General features: G+C 45.9%; 1 protein-coding gene across 3 annotated transcripts in view; it reads left to right on the forward strand.

Annotated features, from left to right (window-relative positions):
* The window catches only part of LOC140727070 (kelch-like protein 24), a 69,585-nt gene that overhangs the window by 31,442 nt on the left and 16,669 nt on the right, over positions 1-21,474 (forward strand). The window contains exons 1-3 of one of the 3 annotated variants that reach the window (XM_073044295.1): positions 7,117-7,374; positions 13,226-14,124; positions 19,335-19,519. In XM_073044295.1, the coding sequence (XP_072900396.1) occupies positions 13,253-14,124; positions 19,335-19,519 (1,057 nt within the window). In that variant the 5' untranslated portion in view covers positions 7,117-7,374; positions 13,226-13,252. Of the gene's footprint in view, positions 1-7,116; positions 7,375-13,225; positions 14,125-19,334; positions 19,520-21,474 lie in introns of those variants that run through there. The other 2 variants (XM_073044298.1, XM_073044297.1) reach the window with 2 other exon arrangements.

The following is a 21,474-nucleotide window of genomic DNA, read 5'->3' on the forward strand; positions in this document are numbered from 1 at the left end:
ATAGCAAGTGGTTCTAAAACCAAATTAAATAATAAAGGACTGAGAGGACAACCCTGATGGGTTCCTGTATATAATCTAAAATAAGGAGATTTTTGATTATTAGTTGTAATGCATGCATCTTTGCTGTCTAGATATTCCAGGGTTGAATCAAGAGCCAATGAGATGGCATTTGCAATGGAACTGTTGTGCCAGTAGGCAAATTGAAGTGGATCCAATTTGCTTTTCAGGCAGGAGTTGATAGAAACATAGATACATAGAAAATCTACAGCAAAATACAGACCCTTCAGCCCACAATGCTGTGCTGAACATGTACTTACTTCAGAAATTACCTAGGGTTATCCATAGCCCTCTATTTTTCATCATCTTATACACCTCTATCAGATCTTGGAGTAGTTTAAAACACCATAGGCCAAAGGATTAAATGTACTGCGTCTCACTATACTATACAAGACAATAAGCTTGACTTTGCAGATAAAAAGTCAGAATGAAACAATTAAAAAAAAATAAGCTGCTGCAGCAAATAATCTACATTGACAATGAAATAGTCAGGAAGTACAGAAGTCTGAAGTCCCATACCAACACCAGGTTCAAGTTCAAGGACAGCCACTTCCCTTCATTTTTAATTTATTTTTTTAATTAAAGTCTTATCGGCTCATCAGGCTGGTGCTTATGCCGTTTTCCGTGGCGTGAAGCGACTGAGAGTACGAGACTCCCCTCTGGATAGACTGGATAGGAGGCCAGCCTATCGCGAGGTTAACCCCCAGCATTTTGCCGGTACCCATTTTCAGCTGGGTGGACTGGAGCAATGTGTGGTTAAGTGCCTTGCTCAAGGACACAACACGCTGCCTCGGCTGGGGCTCGAACTCACGACCTTCAGATCGCTAATCCAACACCTTAACCACTTGGCCACGCACCACATCATTCAGTTTTTGAACCAGCCAGCACAACCCTAATCACTACAGTGATTACATTGATCACTACATTGATCTATTTGGTCACCACTCGGGGCATGCCCTCTTCTCATTACTGCCATCAGAGAGCCGTACAGGAGCCTGAAGACACACTCAACATTTTAGGAACAGCTTCTTCCAATCTGCCATCAGATTTCTGAACAGTCCAAGAACACTACCTTTCTCTTATAATAAATATTTTTGATTTATTTCTATTGCAACTAATAGTAATTTATTATTGCCTGCATTGTACTGCTGCCAGAAAACAACTAATTCTGCATGTAACCCTTAGGCTTGCCCAGCTCGTGTTCGTCTAGGGGAAACAGTCTTCAGCCCCACCAAACTGGGCAATCTGGTTTGTGTGGATGTTGTGTAATGTACCCCCAGTTACAAACCCACATCGCAAAATATCAGACAGTACACCATCTGCAATTAAATGACTGAACTTTATGAATTGTAATCTGAATATAGGGTTAGTAATGAAAATAAACAAAAAAAAGAAAAAGGGCCCAAGTCAAGTCAAAGTCATGTTGGAGCTCACTCAGTGGTCATCCTTCCACCATCGGACTCCTCTGAACGTCACTGACCTTCGGACCCTCAGATCCCAGTCCTCTCCACACGGGTCTTCCCTCTTCATCCCTCCCTGAGAAAAGACCGCAAAAACAACATCCTTCCAAATACACAAGACAAAACAAAAACCCGCGACTGGCTAACAGTCCTGTTATCTCCAGCCATAACCCAAACATTGCTGTTACACAGAGAAACCATTACCTCAACAGTGAACATTACAGAGAAGCCATTACAATAGCATTAGCTGTGAAACGTTACAGAGAAGCCATTACACATAATTTATGTTAGTGATAATAAATCTGATTTTTAATCTGATTACACTAAAATGGACTTTGTATTTTTTCACTCTAATTAAAGAATAGCTTTATTTGTTACATGTACATCGAAACATACAGTGATATGTGTCTCTTGTGTCAGCGACCAGTCCGAGGATTTTACTGGGGGCAACCCACAAGTGTCACCATGCTTCCAATGCCAAACACAGCATGCCCACAAATTACTAACTCTAACCCATACGTCTTTGGAATGTGGGAGGAAACCAGAGCACCCAGATGAAACCCTGAAGAGAATTACAAACTTGCTACAGGCATTGAACCCCAATTGGTGGCCATTGGCACTGTAAACTGTTGTGCCAACATCTACACTGCTATGCCACCCCTTACTCATTCTTCACTTTCCCAGCTCCTCTACTTAATGCCTCATTGATGCAGGCCAGAGGGCTAAAGATAAAGATTAACTTTATTTTTCACAGGTACATACAGTGGCAGGTGGTGGAGTGAAGATATGTCTCTACCAAAGGAGGTGTAAGGTACTCCTTCCCTCCGCTAGCCTGCAGGTCACTGTTGGGCAAGACCTGCTTAGCAACCCCACCCCTGATCAAGGTCATGTGAAGCCATGGGAGTAGCTGGTGGATGGTTTTATGAGCAGCTGGTGTATCACAAGTCCTGGTTATGCAACCATTGACACCAGGGAGACATAATGGCTGGGAATTACCGGTTTTATAAAGGCACTGCCCAGAAGAAGGCAATAGAAATCCACTTCCATAAAAATATTTGCCAAGAACATCATGCTCATGAAAAGCCCATGATCAACCATGTCATATGACTCGGCATGCAATGAATACAGTGAAATGTATCGCTTGTGTCAATGACCAACACAGTCCGAGGATGTGCTGGGGACAGCAATCAAATGTTGCCAAGTACCCGATGCCAGCGTAGCATCCCCGCAATTTACAGACGGACAGACATCCCGAGGGAAATTGGGTACTGATCCTAACCGGCACGTCTTTGAAATCTGGGAGGAAACTGGAGTACTCAGACAAGTTCACGAGGAGAATGTACAAACTCCTTACTGATAGCGGCAGGAATTGAACCGTTACCTACCATCGCTGCGAAGCAATTGCGCTAACCGATACCATACCATGCTGCCCCTAATTGCGTCGTTTCTGGCAGAAGTAGTACATACTTTAAGTTTAACTTGCATCTTTCTTGCGTTTCTATGCACTTATGAAGCTGCCGCAGGTAACTTTTTCTACTGCACGTTTGCATGCATGCACTTGTGCGCTTGACAATAAATGCACCCCTTGACTTTGAAATGTACTTAACAACGCAGTTAAGAGTGTTAGTAAATAGGTTTTGCTCTCAGTACACTAATAAATGTGAAATGCTATAAATGACTGGGAAACAGAGTGATCTCATATTATTTGGAAGGGGTGGGTGGAAGACCAAAGCAGAGGTACAACAATGCAAAGTCCCATATTACATAACTTTATTTATAATGAAATTCCCGCACTGAAAGAAGATTAAGTAATGAATAAATTATCTTAGAGTAATCCGAGATAGAAACAAGCCCTTTGACCCACCCTCTCCATAATGACCAGTTTGCTCACCTACACTAATCTCACTTTCATGAATTAGAACATAGAAGATAGAACACTTACAGCACAGTACAGGAAGGGCCAGTAACATCATGAAGGTTCTCACTTACCCTGCTCATGGACTGTCTGTCCCATTCCCATCAGGGAGGAGGCTATGTAGCATTCATACCAGGACCACCAGACTCAAAAACAGTTATTTTCCCCAAACAGTAAGCCTGATCATGTTATAGCCCAGGTGAAGGGGGGGCGGAGGGGGAGGTATTAGTTGGGATAAGCTCCCACTATCCATTAAATGCCCCCAATGTCATGCGTCTCAAATAGGCTCTGTCAACCAAGTCCAGCTCCTGGCCTTCACATATGGCTTAGCTGCTAAGACTGGAGAGGGGCAGCTTGCTACATGGGCAACCACTGGCTCTCCATATTGTATATCCCTGGCTTGTGTACCTAGACAGCTAGGACACAATATCCATGGCTGAGCCTGACCAACAGAGGCCTCAGAAGGCTGATCAACACCTCCACCCACTAACTCCCCCACTACTTTATTATTCCCATCAGTCACCTTATGTACAGCCTAGCATACATATTTCTATGGACATACAATGAATCTATGAATACGGGTGATCTTACACATTTATATTTATTGTGTCAAGCATGAATAGATCTACAGATGCTGGAAATACAAAGGGACACACACACACACACACACACACACACACACACACACACACACACACACACACACACACACACACACACACACACACACACACACACACACACACACACACACACACACACACACACACACACACACACACACAATGCTGGAGGAACTCGGCAGGCCAGGGAGTTTCATCAGTAGATATTAGAAATCCAGGTTTTGCTGTCTGGCCTGCTGAGTTCCCCCAGCAATTCTGTATATTTATTGTTTTATTAAAATTATTATTAATATTATGTTCTTTATCTTTTGTGTCTTTTTTGTGCTGCATCGGATCCAGAGTAACAATTATTAGTTCTCCTTACACTTGTGTACAGGAAATGACATTAAACAATCTTGAACCTTGAATCTTAATTCTAGAATACGGAACATAGAACATTACAACACAGTTCAGGCTATTCGGCCCATGGTGTTGTGCTGACTTCTTAATTTACCCTAAAATCAATTTAACTCTTCCCACCTGCAAACCCCTCCATTTTGTTTTCATCCATGTGCCTACCTAAGAGTTTCTTAAATGCCCCTAATGTATCTGCCTCTGCCACCACCCCAGATTCTCTATACAAATAAACTGGACTGGTCAAAGAACACTGAGGCTGTCTACAAGAAGGGGCAGAGCTGTCTCTATTTCCTGAGGAGACTGAGGTCCTTTAACATCTGCTGGACGATGCTGAGGATGTTCTACGAGGCTGTGGTGGCCAGTGCTATCATGTTTGCTGTTGTGTGCTGGGGCAGCAGGCTGAGGGTAGCAGACACCAACAGAATCAACAAACTCATTCGTAAGGCCAGTGATGTTGCGGGGGTGGAACTGGACTCTCTGACGGTGGTGTCTGAAAAGAGGATGCTGTCCAAGTTGCATGCCATCTTGGACAATGACTCCCATCCACTCCATAATGTACTGGTTAGGCACAGGAGTACATTCAGCCAGAGACTCATTCCACTGAGATGTAACACTGAGCATCATAGGAAGTCATTCCTACCTATGGCCATCAAACTTTACAACTCCTCCCTCGGAGTGTCAGACACCTGAGCCAATAGGCTGGTCCTGGACTTATTTCCACTTGGCATGATTAACTTATCATTATTTAATTATTTATAGTTTTATATTGCTATATTTCTACACTATTCTTGGTTGGTGCGGCTGTAACGAAACCCAATTTCCCTCGGGATCAATAAAGTACGTCTGTCTGTCTGTCTGCCAAAGAACTTACCTCTGATATTCCATGGTGGTTGACTGTCATCAGACGATGACACTGGTTTGGTTCCACTTTCTCAACCTTGAAAGCTTGTGTCCAGTGGTTGTCCATATTAGTTGTCACAACTAGGATCTTCCATGGTTACAGTGGATAACCATAACTTCTTCCATGCCCTGTCCTGCCCTTTGCTCCCTACACAGGGTTACAGAACAGCCTGCCTGGCCACTGCTGATCCCATCTGCCCTGTCTGCCAGAGCTGACTTCACATGCTAGGACACGCATGCCCCTATCTCTCCCGGGTACGAGGCTGCCAGCAACCCTCTCCTGGTTTAGCCTGCTTGTCGAAGCAATGTCATGGGGTGTGGCTTCTCTCGCATGCCAGCAGCTGCTCGGAGCCGCAAAGTGAGAGCCGAGGGTCTGGTGGAGCCCAAAGAACAGACACAACAAGCTGCTACACCAGAGATGCCACTCCAAACGCCCCTGCACTTTCCTCCAAACACCTTAAAATGAAGTCTCCTTTAGGAAGATATTTCTGCCTTAGTCCCGTTTGGGTTGTATGATTCCAAGCCGTCTGTTCAACTGCTTGTCTCAATGTCTCTTAGATGCTCTTAGTGTATCTGCCTTCCAGATATCAATCAACCTCTGTGTAAAAGAAAACTGAAATCGCGCCACATGCCTTCTGCACCACTCCATTGGCCTCTATTGCCTCTTTCAGAAAACTATGGACTTGGTCCCTCACCAACACAAACACTCAGAGACCTCCTCACTAGGTAGCTCCTGACCCTGATAAAGTTCACACTGATTCTTCTGCTGCTGTAGCCCATTCTGCATTCAGAGATGCTCTTCTGCCCACCACTGTTATAAAGTGTGGTTATTTGAGTTATTGTCACCTTCCAGTCAGCTAGAACCAGTCTGGCCGTTCTCCTCTGACCTCTTTCATTAAGAAGGCATTTTCTCCCACAGAACTGCTACTCACCGGATTTTCTTTTTGTTTGTTTTTCGCACCTTTCTCTGTAAATTCTGGAGACGGTTGTAGGTGAAAATCCCAGGAAATCAGCAGTTTCTGAGATACTCAAACCACCCCATCTGGCACCAACAATCATTCCACAGTCAAAGACACTTCTATCACATTTCTTCCCATTCTGGTGTTTGGTCTGAACAACAATTGAACCTTTTGACCACGTCTGCACGTTTTTGTGCATTGAGTTGCTGCCACATGATTGGCTGATTAGATATTTGCATTAATGAGCAGGAGTACCGGAGTACTTAATAAAGCCACAGCGCACGCGTCGACTATCCCACCATACATTTGAAAAGTTAGACTTCAAGGTCACTTGAACCACGCTGAAGTTCCGTGGGCAGCGGACAATATTTTTAAAAAGACTACTAATATGCCTCTTTTAAGTTCATCTAATGTTCTCGATATTTATTGTTTATTTATTATTATTTATTTCTTTTTGTTGTCTTCTGCACGCTAGCTGAACACCCTAGTTGGTGCAGTTTTTCACTGATTCTGTTCTGGTTATTATTCTATTGAGTATGCCTGCAATAATGAATGTCAGGATTGTATATGGTGTCATATATGTACTTCGATAATACATTTCCTTTGAACCCTGCTTCAAACACGCAGGATCCGCTACACGGGAGTCAAAACCCCTGAATAACCCTCTTTCCCCACTTAATTCACCATCTCCTCTCCTTTGACCAACTCGTTAAACCCTCACTCGCCCCCTCCACCACCATCCTCCCGAGCGAGTTCCAGGAACTGCGTGAAGTGCCAATTAAATATTCAAAGTAGTTCCAGCGAACTGAGGCGTGTGTGGTTTCCTCCAATGTCATAAACTGGGCTCCGCTGTAAGCGTTTCGCATTAAAGGCTGGGTTGGGGCTCCCGTACGGTGCAGGGAGCTGGAGAGACGAACAAAACAAAAACATATGGACATTTAGGATTCTGCGGACTTCTTACTTCCGAGTTTCAGCGTGCCGGGTTCAATCCGTGAGTCTCGCTGCAGTTTCTCAGGGACCCTTTTGTTGGTGTCGGCGACTTATTTGCATGAAGGACGCTATCGGTAAATTTCTTGGAATCTAATCGTAATTGCCTGTAATTGCATAGCAACATTGACAGATAAATCGTCAATGGACTGAGTGTATTAGATGAAACCTTGCATAATTTAAACCAAAGATTGAAATAGACCTTTAATTGTCGCTGTGATTTGATAGGTTAGTAATATTTATAAACATGACAGATTCCGTAGATGCTGGAAATCCAGTCACGCACGGTCGATGGTCTCTTCGAAAGAGTCCGAAACGTCGACTCTTTATTCCTTTCCATAGGTGTTGTCTGACCTGCTGAGTTCCCTCTGCATTTTGTGTGTGTTACTTCGGATTTCCAGCACCTACAGAATCTCTTGTTTTTCTTAATCTGGTTTCTGCCCCTTTGTTTTTTTTCCCCAGTCTTGAAGAATGGCCTCCGCCCGAAACGTCGACAGTTTATTCCCGTCCATAGATTGCGGTTGACCTGCTGAGTTCCTCCGGCGCTGTGCCTGTGTTGGGTGGTGGTGGGGGTGGGTCATTGCGGCCAGTGGCCGGAGATGCAGAGTGAGATCTCCGCTCAGTCTCTTCCTTTAGGAGGAGAACTCTTGTGTTCGGAATTGCTTTGTCGCTTGGACCGAGGCACAGTGAAAAGTTCGTTTTGAAAAGATCAAATCATGACACAGCGTATTGAGGTAAAACAATAACCGAATGCAGAATAAAGTGTCAACGCTGCCGGCAGACGATAAACTGCAAGATCAGAGTGAGGAAGATTCTGAGGTCAGGAGTCCATCTTGTCGTACAAGCTAAGATAAAACTTTATTTATCCCAAAGGAAATTATTGTTTCAAGTTTGCTCCGTCAGGAATATATATTTAAAATGCAAAATGTAAGCACTGAGGTATGAAAAAAATACAAAATATGAATTAAAAAGAAATAGTGAAAAATACAGATGTGCATTGAAACCATATACTAGATGAGGGGGGGTAGAGTCTTATAGCCACGGGGAGGAGAAAGGATCTCCTGTCACATTCAGTGCAGTGCTGCCCCTCAGTCTGTTACTAAAGGTGGTCCTCTGTTTGTCCAGTATATCATTCAGGGGGTGAGAGGGATTGTCCACAGTGCTCCATAGTTTCTGCATCCTCCTCCTCCTAAACACAACGACCAGGGAATCCAGTTCCAACCCCAGAAAAGAACCAGCCTTCCTGATGAGCTTATCGATCTTCTTGGCTTCACCTGCTCTCAAAAGACGACAGCGTAGAACGGAATGCTGTCCACCAGTGAGTCGGAGAGCATCTACCACATAGTACTGCAGACAGTGACCAGAGCCTCCTGTGCAAGTACAGCTGGCTCTGTCCCTTCTTGTACACAGCCTCTGTATGTTTAGTCCAGAGGTTTCAATGGACAAGGGGCCTGTTCAAGAGTCAGGTAACAGTGGGATAAAAGCTGTCCTTGGACTTGGTGTTCTTTTAAAGAAAGAGTCACTTTATTTTTCACTAGAAGCATACAGAGAAGTGTGGTGTTTGCCTCAAGGATCAACACATCTGAGACATAGTGGGGGCAGCCCACAAGTTTTGCCGTGCTCCTGGTGCCAACAGAGCATGCCCACAACTCACTAACCCTAGCCTGTACCTTCTTTGAACATAAGCATAAGAAATAGGAGCAGGAGTGGGCCACCTGGCCCATCGAGCCTGCTCTGCCATTCAATAAGATCATGGCTGACCTGGCCATGGCCTTTTCCCCATAACCCTCAATTTCCCAACTATGGAAAAATCTATCTAACTTTGTCTTAAATATATTTACTGATGTAGCCTCCACTGCTTCATTGGGCAGAGAATTCCACAGATTCACCACTCTCAGGGTAAAACAGTTTCTCCTCATCTCCATCCTAAATCTTCTCCCCCAAATCTTGAGGCTATGCCCTTTAGTTCTAGTCTCACCTACCAATGGAAACAACTTTCCTGCCTCTATCTTGTCTATCCCTCTCATAATCTTATATGTTTCTATAAGATAACATACTTGGAGTGTAGGAGGAACCTGGCACATTGGGAGGAAGCCACACAGTCACAGGGAGAAGGTACAAACTCCTCACAGACAGCGGAGGAATTGAATCCAGATCTTAGAGCATTGTGCCACCCTTTGCGCTACTGTGCTGCCCACAATCCTAGTGGGGCGCACGGTCCGGGACAGACAAAGGCACAGTGTAACTAAATGGTCTCCCTCTCTCCATGTGGTTCTGTCACCCAGTTCTCCACTCAGGATCTGTGCCAGATTTATGGAGAGGATATATCTATAAAAGATCACCCCCCTCCCCAAAAAAATCCCCCACTAATCCATAAATCTCAGAAGGAGACCACCATGTTAATCAAGGAGGAGATGCAGGAGCCTGAAGACACACAATCAAAGTTTCAGCAACAGCTCCTTCCCCTTCGCCATCAGATTTCTGAATGGACTATGTATCCAGGAACACTACCACAGCATTTTTAATTCTCTTTTTTATACTACTAATGTAATTTAAAAATATTTCTCATTGTAATTTACAGTTATTATTGTGTATTGTACTGCTGCCACAAAAGATAAAAACTTCACGACACATGCAGTGATATTAAATCTGATTCTGATTAATTGCTGCTCTGTTCTTGTTCCTGTAACAATCCCCCTTCTGTTATAGCAAGCTAAGCTCTCATGCTCCCCATGAATAGCCTGTCATTGGCAAAGTGCCCAGTTTGTATTCACTAGTGTCTATAGTGTGTCAGGTGCAAGAATAGTGTGCGTGTTTCTGCATGGCTTATATGAGTGCCTGTGGCCATACCCCTGCCTGTAGTGAGTGGGATTGCCATAGTCATACAGTGCCGAGACAGGTCTGCAGACCAAGATGTGCATGCCGACCAAAAGGAGTAACACCTCTGGGTCGCCTCCAACCTAATGGCATGAACATAGATTTCTTCAACTTCCGGTAATTTCTCCCCCCCCCCCCACCCCATTCTTTCTTTTTCCATTCCCCATTCTGGCTACCCCCCTCACCCTTTTTCCTCAACTGTCCTCTTGAACCTCTTCCCCTCCGTCCACCTTATTCTGGATTCTGCTCCCTTTCTTTCCAGACCTGATGAAGGGTCTCAACCCGAAACATCAACTGTTAATTCCTCTCCATAGATGCTGCCTGACCTGCTGAGTTCCTCCAGCATTTTGTGTGTGTTGGTCAAGGTTTCCAACGTTGTGAAGTATCACAGAACTGTGGTAGCAGATCATCCATAACACTGCTAAAACATATATATATAGTAATTTATAAGTTAAACGAATATTTTTATAATGCAAAGAGAAAAAATATTGAGGTATTGTGCTTAAGTTCACTGTCGATTCAGAAAGTTGATGGCAGTGAGGAAGAAGCTGTTCCTGAGTATATGTGTGTCTTCAGGCTCCTGTACCTCCTCCCACACTCCAAAGACATATGGATTAAGGTTAGGAGATGTGGGCACACTACATTGGTGGCATTTTTGCTGATTTGATTTGACGTGAATGATGCATTTCACCAGATGTTTCAGTGTGCATGTGACAAGTAATGCAAATCTTTGTCCTTAATCTTTCGCACATAGCCCTCTGTTTTTCTTTCATCCATGTGCCTATCTAAGAGTTTCTTAAATCTCCCTGATATCTCTGCCTCTACCACCACCCCTGGCAGTGCTTTCCACAAACCCACACTCTGTGTTTTAAAATAAACTCTGACATGTGGAAGCCATAGAATGGGTGCAGAGGAGATTTACAAGGATGTTGCCTGGATTGGGGAGCATGCCTTATGAGAATAGGTTGAGTGAACTCGGCCTTTTCTCCTTGGAGCGACAGAGGATGAGAGGTGACCTGACAGAGGTGTATAAGCTGATGAGAGGCATTGATCGTGTGGATAGTCAGAGGCTTTTTCCCAGGGCTGAAATGGTTGCCATAAGAGGACATAGGTTTAAGGTGCTGGGGAGTAAGTATAGAGGAGATGTCAGGGGTAAGTTTTTTACTCAGAGAGTGGTGAGTGCATGGAATGGGCTGCCGGCAACTTTGGTGGAGGCGGATATGATAGGGGCTTTTAAGAGATTTTTGGATAGGTACATGGAGCTTAGAAAAATAGAGGGCTATGGGTAAGCCTAGTAATTTCTAAGGTAGGGACATGTTTGGCACAACTTTGTGGGCCGAAGGGCCTGTATCGTGCTGCAGGTTTTCTATGTTTCTATCACCCTCTATATCTTCTTCTAATTGCTTTAAAATTATGCTCTCTCATACTAACTGTTTTCACCCGGGGAAAAAAAATATCTACCTGCCCACTGTATGCTTCTTATCATCTTCTACACCTCTACAAGTCACCTCTCATCCTCCTTCACTACAAAGAGAATTGCCCTAGCTCACTGAACCTCTTTTCAAAAGACATGCCCTCCAGTCCAGGCTGTACTCCGGTTTCCTTTGAAAATATTTTATCTGCCTTAAAGTGGGCTCTGAACATGCACCTGTACACACGGAGTAAGATGGCATAGTGCAAGAAAAGCTATTATTTATTATTAATAATAACTTATTATAGAGCATTTTCATACAGATGATGTGGTTCAAAGTGCTTCACAATAGGATAAGGTGCAAACATGAGAAAAAAATCCAGTCCATACCCGCCTGGTGTTTAGTGACCTGCACATGGACCATAGACCAAAGTACCCCTCTCATCCATGTAACTATTCAAACTTCTCTAATATTGCAATTGAATTCACATCCACCACTTCTGCTGGCACGTTGTTCCACACGTTCACCACCTGTTGAGTGAAAAAGTTCCCCCTGAGGTTCCCCTTAAATATTTCACCTTTTGCCCTAAACCTTTGACCTCAGGTCTAGTCTCACCCAACCTGAAGGGTAAAAGCCTGCTTGCATTCACCCAATCTATGCCTCTCATAATTTTGTGTGCTTCTGAAAGATCGCTCGTCAATCTCCTTTAATAGTAATAACTTCATTTATAGAACAACACACACAAAATGCCGGTGGAACACAGCATCTATAGGGAGAAGCACTGTCGACGTTTCGGGCCCAGACCCTCATAACGACAACGTAGTTCAAAATGCTTTACAATGGGTGAAATGCAAGCGTCAAAATCAAAGTCAAAAAGATGTTTTTGTACAAAAAAGGATCAAGTGCTTTCCTGGTGTATATGATGAATAAATTCTTCTCTGGTAACCAGTTGGGTACAGATATCGATTTTAAACGACGTTTCAATGACAAAACTCGGCCACCTTAATCAGGGATGATGCTAAAAGCAAGGTTTAAATAAATGGGCTTTGAGCCGGTGTTTAAAAGCGTCACCCGAGTCTGTATCCCTTGTAGTTTTAGGTATTAAGTTCCACAGTTCAGGAGTTTTAAAGGTCTTTAATCTTAAAGGGAAGTGGTTGACTTTAAGAAAGAAAGAAAGCGGAATTGTGTTGCATTTTTGCGAATGTTGTTCTAGAAGGTGACAGGAATTTTAACATCATAAAACAGCGAGTTTGTTATCGTCCCATTCTCGCCGCGAAACTCCCCTTTTCCCTTATTAGGGAGAGAGAAGCCTGTGGTATGTCGAACCACCGGGTTAACGAGTAATCTTTGGAGTACAAGTACTGCATGTCTGTGCCTTTATTGCCCGCTTGAGTGCTCGATGGAGGGTGCGGATGCTTTTTTGCTGGTGGTGGGGGGATATGGTTGTCTTGCTGCTGCTTGTGCGTGGGAGGGGGGAGCGGAGGGGCTTTGAGGTTCTAACGATTAACTGTCATTCATTTTTGGGGGCACTCCTGTTTTCGTGGATGTTTGCGAAGGGAAAGTATTCCAGGCTGTATACTGTATACATTTCCCCGACACTAAATGCACCTATTGAAATATGACCCAATCTGTGTTTCAGTTGTCTTGGCGATAAGGGTATCCAGGGATGGGGTTTGGCTGCACCACGCGAGAAGATGGTTCTAGGGAATCGCAAATCGCCTGCGATGCCCTCAGCACAGACCACCGCCGGGAGACATGCCACGCTGAGGAGATCCTGAGAAACATGAATGCCTTTTGCCAGCGCAGGCTCTTCACCGACGTCGTGCTTCGCGTCGGGAGGCGCGAGTTCCACTGCCACCGTGCTGTCCTCTCTGCCAACAGCATTTACTTCTGGACCATGTTCTGTATTGGCCTCAAGGAGAGCCGGCAGGGCGTCGTGGACATCAAAGGGGTCTCGGCGGACACCATGGAGTGCATGTTGGACTACATGTACGGCGGGAGCAAGAACATCCACGAGGATAATGTGCAGGGCCTGCTGGAGGCCGCCGATCTCTTCCAGATGTCGGGTCTCAGGGGCAGCTGTGAGAAGTTCTTGGAGGAACAACTCGACCCTTGCAACTGCCTGGGGATCCTGAGCTTCGCTAACAGCTTCTCCATCCCGGCCCTGTCCGAGAAGAGCAGGAAACTGCTCATGGAGAGCTTTGCGGAGGTGACGCAGCACGACGAGTTCCTGCAGGTGCCCAAGAGCGAGCTCCTCGACCACCTGTCCAGCGACCTCCTAGCCGTGGCCCAGGAGGAGACCGTCTTCGAGGCGGTCATGCGGTGGGTGCGCCATGATGTCGCCGGCAGGACGTCTGAGCTCAAAGAACTGCTGGAGTTGGTTCGAATCCCCCTCCTGGACCCCATATATTTTGTTGAGAAGGTGGAAAATGATGAGTTGATCTTGAACTCCAAGGAATGTTTCCCGCTGCTCCAAGAGGCTCGGAAGTACCACATCTTTGGCAGTGAGATAGCGACTCCCAGGACAAGGCCACGGAAGTAAGTAGGGCCGTTCTTGATCATTAAGTATCTAATAACAGGGCCCGAACACTCGAAGTCTTATGACTGAAACACACTTTATTTTAGCAACACACACACACACACACACACACACACACACACACACACACACACACACACACACACACACACACACACACACACACACACACACACACACACACACACACACACACACACACACACACACACACACACACACAATGCTGGAGGAACTCAGCAGGCCAGGCAGCATCTATGGAAAGGAGTGGAGTCGACGTTTTTGCGCCGAGACCCTTTAGCAGGACTGGAGAGAAAAAGAGATGAGGAGTCAGAGTTGGAAGGTTTGGGGAGGGCACTGAAGAGGTCCAGAGCAGGCAGAAGACCAGGGTGGGGTATCCAAGAAGAGGAGGAGGGTTGAAGACGGGAGAAAGGGTAATCGGTGCGGGGTGGAGAGCCCTTGTCAAAGAAGTAGGAACGGAGACGGAGGCAGCGGAAGAAGAGCTCAGCGACATGGCGGGTGTGGAGCGCACTGAGTTGTGGGTGGGTGCAGGGGTACAAAGGCGAGGCCCTTACCGAGGACAGAACCTTCTGTCTCAGAGAGGGGAAGGTCGGAGGGGATGGTGAAGACCCGGAATGCATGAGAGCTGGGACCTGAGGGGGGAAGGGGGCTGGTAGTGTCAGAGGCAGGCATCCCACCTCTCCCGGAAGTTCCGGGAGTCTCCCGCATATAGATAGCGGCTCCCTGACGCCCGCAACTTATATACAACATCCCGGAAATTTTTTTTTTGAGAGAGAGAGCGCACCATGTCAGAGTGTTCCAAGAGAAAAAAAGAAAATATAAAACGTACTTCACCCCAGACTACACTAAAGTGTACCCCTGCCCAATAGGGGTGAAAAATACTGACAGTGTTGCTCGCTGCACTGTTTGCAACAGTGACTTTTCTATTGTCCATGGAGGGTTAAAATGTAAAAGACATGTTGAGTTGAGTTTAACGGGTGTCACTCGTTCTTTAGCATATCTAACGTTATTTAAACTAGCTGGCTAGCTGCTATGGAGCTACTCTATTGCAGACATCCCCCCTCTCCCGGGAGTCTCCCGTACATTCGATGGTGCTACCTCCCTGAAATGAGTTTTTGCAGGGGTGGGATGTCTGCAGAGGAGCGGGGAGAGTTCAGGGGTGGTGGGGTGAGAGGAAGATGGACTCTTCGAGGCCACAAGAGCTGGCGGTGGGACCTGAGAGAGACGGGATTGCAGAGTGGTGGTGGGGCAAGGGGAGACACGGGTTCCAGCAGCAGCGTGTGAAGTCCCAGCCTGGAGGTGCTGTCAGTCAAGGCTGCAGGGGTCTGTGCCTGCAGGGGTCTGTGCCTGCGGGGGTCTGCGCCTGCGAGGGTCTGCGCCTGCTGGGGTCTGCGCCTGCGGGGGTCTGCGCCTGCGAGGGTCTGCGCCTGCTGGGGTCTGCGCCTGCAGGGGTCTGCGCCTGCTGGGGTCTGCGCCTGCTGGGGTCTGCGCCTGCAGGGGTCTGCGCCTGCTGGGGTCTGCGCCTGCTGGGGTCTGCGCCTGCAGGGGTCTGCGTCTGCTGGGGTCTGCGCCTGCAGGGGTCTGTGCCTGCTGGCATTGGAGACGGCAGGTTCTGTGGACGGGCGATCTTCTGAATCTTGTAGGACATGAGAAAGTTGAAGAACCGCCGACTGAAAGCGTGGATCCACGGAGGCTAAAGTAGCGAATAGGTCCATTGCAGGCACAAAGAGAATACCAGGGCCCCTGAATCCACACTGTTCTGCTCTGAACAGGAAACTGCTATTTTTATACAGAATTTACTTATCAGTTACATATCTTGATCATTTGATAAACTGTACGTGTTTGCCTTCCTTACTTGCAAGATCAGTCGCCACTCACAATAGAGATATAATCAATCACAACTTCAAGCTGAATACCGATGATATTTTGATGTTACTAAAGCAATTCTTCTTTCTGCTGTTCTTCACATTCTTCCAGTATTCCCATCTCATCTGTCTCCAGGACCCCCTTCTCTGTAAAGGGAAGTTGTGTTCTTCTAGGCTGATTACACATTGCCTCAATCATTCTCACCTTGGCAGGACAGGCAGCATCTATGGAAAGGAATAAATAGTCAACGTTTCAGGTCTGACTCAGTCGTGATGGAGGGTCTCAGCCTGGAAACGTCGACTGTACATTTTGCATAGAAGCTGCCTGGCCTGCTGAGTTCCTCCAGCATGTTGTGTGTGTTGCTCTGGATTTCCAGCATCTGCAGACTTTCCCTTGCTTGCCATTCTTATTTGACAATCTGAAGCAAGATCTGCCCCACTTCAAAGGTCTCCTCTGTCTGGTTTTGACTACACATCACCAGTCATTCTTGCCTGGATGTTGTCCTTAACCCTTGCCTTACTGCAACTTGCACAGTAGGAACTACATTTAGAACGGAGTGTGCTGGCAATAAGGTCATAGAACAAAACTGAATGGAAACAGGACCCTCAGCCATGATGACCAAGATGACCATCTAACTTTGGGTTGGCATGGTTAGTGTAATACTTCCACAGTGCCAGCACCCTGGATTCAATTCTACTGCTGTCTATAAGGAGTTTGCACATTTTCCTCGTGACCTTGGGGGTTTCTCCGGGTGTCCCAGTTTTCCTCCCACTTTCCAGAGACGTACAGGGCAGTAAGTTACTCGGTTACATGGCTGTACAGTAACTGGGCCGGAAAGGTCTGTTACTCTGCTGTATCCATTCCCCACTTTGGCCTCTTAACTCTTCTCACTTGCCTTTGACCTGCTTCTGCTGCCCCTTTCTCCCATGGTCCACTCTCCTTGCCTGTCAGGTTCCTCCTTCTTGAGCCCTTTACCTTTTATACCTATCACCTCCTAGCTTCTTACCTAATCTCCCCCTCCCTTACACACCAGGCTTCACCTATCAGTTTCCAGCTTGTACTCCTTCCGCTTTCTATTCTGGTGTGTTCCCCTTTCCTTTATCGGCCTGAAACATCGACTGTTTGTTCACTTCCCTCGATACTGCCTGACCTGCTGAGTTCCTCCAGCATTTTGAGTGTGCGTTGCTCTGGATTTCCAGCATTTGTAGAACCTCTCGTGTTTATAAACGGAACCCATTTCTCCGCATCTCTCTAAACCAGGGGTTTCCAAGCTGGGGTCCACAGACCCCTTGCTCAATGCTATTGATCCATGGCATGAGAAAGGTTGGGAGCCCCTGCTTTAACCCTTTCCTATCCAAGTGTCTTCTCATTGTTTTTATTATTCCCGCCCCAACCACTTTCTCAGGCAGCTCGTTCAATGTACTGATCATCCTCTGTGTGGAAGAAGTTTCCCCTCAGCTCCCTTTTAAATTTTTCTACTCTCACCTTAAACCTGTACCCTCTAGTTTTTGATTCTCTTTCTGTGGAGATAAAAATTGAGTGTATTCAGCCTACCGATGATCCTCCTGATTTTATACACCTCTTTAAAGGCAGCTTTCTATTTCCCTACACCCCAAAGAATAAAGTCCCAGCATGTCCAGCTTCTCCCTATAGTTCAGGCCATGACATTTGGTAACATCCTCATAAATCTCAGGATAGATGTAATATCGTCTTTGTCATCGTGTGCCATGTTCTGTGACTTGGGCGACCATGACTTGTCCATGATTGTTCTTGGCAATTTTTTCTCCTGAAGTGGTTTGCCATTGCCTTCTTCTGGGCAGTGTCTTCAGAAGATGGGTGACCCCAGCCATTATCAATACTCTTCAGAGATTGTCTGCCTGGTGTCTGTGTCACATAACCAGGACTTGTGATCTGCTCCGGCTGCTCATTCGACCATCCACCACCTGCTCCCATGGCTTCACGTGACTCTGATGGTGGGGGGCTAAGCAGGTGCTACATCTTGCCCAAGGGTGACCTGCAGGCTAGGGGAGGGAAGGGGCACCTTACACCTCCTTTGGTAGAGACATATCTCCACCCCACAACACAAATAGGTGTAACGTGTAATTTCAAACAAGATGTGAGGAGCAAGTTATGTTAACACAGAGTGGTGGGTGTCTGGAATGCACTGCCTGAGGTGGTGTTAGAGGCAGAAACATTCAAGTCTTTTAAGAGATTTTAGATAGACACATAAATGTGAGGAAAATGGAAGGATACGGACATTGTGTGGGCAGAAGGGATTAGTTTAGTTGGCCATTTGATTACTAATTTGACTGGTTAGGCACAACACTGTGGGCTGAAGGGCCTGTTCCTGTGCTGAACCAGTCTATGTTCTACATCTGTGAATTCACACTGGACTGACTGCCCTTCTCTTGGCCCTTGGAAGTACCTGTGATCGTTGGGAGCACAAAGCTGTGCATCTCAATATCACCAAGACCAAGGAGATGGTGGTGGACTTTAGGAGATCTAGGCCTCATATGGAGCCAGTGATCATTAATGGAGAATGTGTGGAGCAGGTTAAGACCTACAAGTATCTGGGAGTACAGTTAGACGAGAAGCTAGACTGGACTGCCAACACAGATGCCTTGTGCAGGAAGGCACAGAGTCGACTGTACTTCCTTAGAAGGTTGGCGTCATTCAATGTCTGTAGTGAGATGCTGAAGATGTTCTATAGGTCAGTTGTGGAGAGCGCCCTCTTCTTTGTGGTGGCGTGTTGGGGAGGAAGCATTAAGAAGAGGGACGCCTCACGTCTTAATAAGCTGGTAAGGAAGGCGGGCTCTGTCGTGGGCAAAGTACTGGAGAGTTTAACATTGGTAGCTGAGCGAAGGGCGCTGAGTAGGCTACGGTCTATTATGGAAAACTCTGAACATCCTCTACATAGCACCATCCAGAGACAGAGAAGCAGTTTCAGCGACAGGTTACTATCGATGCAATGCTCCTCAGACAGGATGAAGAGGTCAATACTCCCCAATGCCATTAGGCATTACAATTCAACCGCCAGGACTTAAGAACTTTTTAAAAGCTATTATTAATGCTTTTTGAGATAGTGATTTAGATGCATATCATATTTTTTTACTGAGTTAAGTATTGTATGTAATTAGTTTTGCTACAACAAGTGTATGGGACATTGGAAAAAAAGTTGAATTTCCCCATGGGGATGAATAAAGTATCTATCTATCTATCTATCTATCTGTTTGATCACCACGTCGACGCGGAGCAACGGCAGAGGTGCGCTCCACCCTCCTGACACCAGGCCTAATCCCAACTGCTTGCTCCTTTGCCCCAGGTTCGCAAACGTGGCGGAGGTGATCATTGTGGTGGGTGGCTGCGACAAGAAGGGTTGGGCGTCACTGCCGTACACCGAACGGTTCATCCCCAGCACTGGCGAGTGGACCCAGCTCGCCAAGATACCGGACTACACCAAGTCAGAGTTCGCTGTCTGCATTCTGAAGAATGACATCTTCCTGTCAGGTTAGTCCGGCACTGCAAGTCACCGTGTATGCACAAACCCTCAAGTATGCTATCATTCTCCAAAATAATATATACTCTCTTTATTAGGTACACCTGCTCATTAGTGAAATATCTAATCAGTCAGTCACATGTTTAAGTTATCTAAGGTATTTACATTTATTGTGTTTTATTATTATATTGTTCTTTATCTTGTGTGTTTTGTTTGTTCTGCATTGTATTCAGAGTAACAATTATTTCATTCTCCTCTACCCTTGTGTACTGAAAGTGGTATGAAAGGGTCTTGAATCTTAAGTGACGCAGGAACTCAATGCATAAAAGCATGCAGACATGGTCAAGAGGTTCAGTTGTTGTTCAGACCAAACATCAGAATGGGGAAGAAATGTGATCTAAGTGACTTTGACAGTGGGTGGACAGATGAGATGGTTTGAGCGTCTCAGAAACTGCTGATCTCCTGGGATTTTCATGCACAACAGTCCCTGGAGCTTACAGAGAATGGTGTGGGGAAGAAAAACCCAGCGAGTGACAGTTCTGTGAGTGAAAATCTCTTTTTACTGAGGAGAATGGCAAGACTGGATCAAGCTGACAGGGAAGTGACAGTAACTCAAATACCCACCTGTTATAACACTTGTGAGCAACAGAGCATCTCTGAACTCACAACATATTGAACCTTGGATGGGCTGCAGAATCAGAATCAGGTTTAATATCATGTTGTGAAATTTGTTGTCTTTGCAGCAGCAGTACAATGAAATACATGATAATATAGAAAAAACTGAATTACAGTAAATAGATAAAATAAGTAGTGCATAAACTAAACTTTTCCAAAAAAGTAGTGAGGTGGTGTTCATGGGTTTAATGTCCACTTAGAAATCAGATGGTCGAGGGGGAAGAAGCTGTTCCTGAATCACTGAGTGTGTGCCTTCAGGCTTCTGTACCTCCTCCCTGATGGTAACTATTAGAAGAGGGCATATCTTGGGTGGTGGAGGTCCTTAATGATGGACACCACCTACCCAGGCACCACTCCTTAAAGCTGTTTGGGATATTACAGAGGCTGGTACCCATGATGGAGCTGACGAATTTTACAAGTTTCTACAAATTCAATTTTGTGCCATTAACCCCCCACCACCCCACCTCCATACCAGACAGTGATGCAGCCAGTCAGAATGTTCTCCACAGTACAACTGTAGAAGTTTTTGAGTGCTTTAGATGAGAAACCAAATCTCAAACTCCTAATGAAATGTGTGTCCTGTCTTGTCTTCTTTATAGTCGCATTAATATGTTGCAACCAGGTTAAGTCCTCAGAGATACGGACACCCAGAAGCTTGAAATTGCTCCCTCTCTCCACTTCTGATCCCTCAACTTGCCCTCTTAGAAGCAGAAAGCTTACCCTTACAGTGGCAGAAGACCACGAGTATACACTCATTGGCCACAGGAGGCACCTGATAACGTAGCCACTGAGTGTGTGTCTTGGAGCATGCCTATATGAATATATTACTGCGTAATGGTGAGGCCTCTGTCGGTCCGGGTCGACCACAGATGTACACAATCTAGCCAACAATTACTGCTTACACACACGTATGTGTGAGTCTTGCGCTGTGTTGATACGTAATTGTTTCGAGGGGACGATGGTGTTGAATTCTCTGAGGGTCGTCACCTTGTCTCGGTGGAGAGGCTTGTCAGTTCCTGAGATGCAGAGAGTGATACTGCCTGGAGCTTAGCTCCTGGCAGGGCCACGCATGGTGGTAGACCAAGGGAGAGTTCTCAGACAATGAAAACCTCAACAGTGGAGCTGGTGGAAGATGATAACACATCACAACGACAGTGAAGGTGGAGGAAGGCTGTAGCAGTGAAGAAAATAAGAAATAGGAGCAGGAGTCGGCCATCCGGCGCATTGAGCCTGCTCCACCATTCAATAAGATCATGGCTGATCTGTCCGTAAACTCAGCTCCATCTACCTG

This window comes from Hemitrygon akajei, chromosome 4, assembly GCF_048418815.1.
Source record: "Hemitrygon akajei chromosome 4, sHemAka1.3, whole genome shotgun sequence".
Taxonomy (NCBI): domain Eukaryota; kingdom Metazoa; phylum Chordata; class Chondrichthyes; order Myliobatiformes; family Dasyatidae; genus Hemitrygon; species Hemitrygon akajei.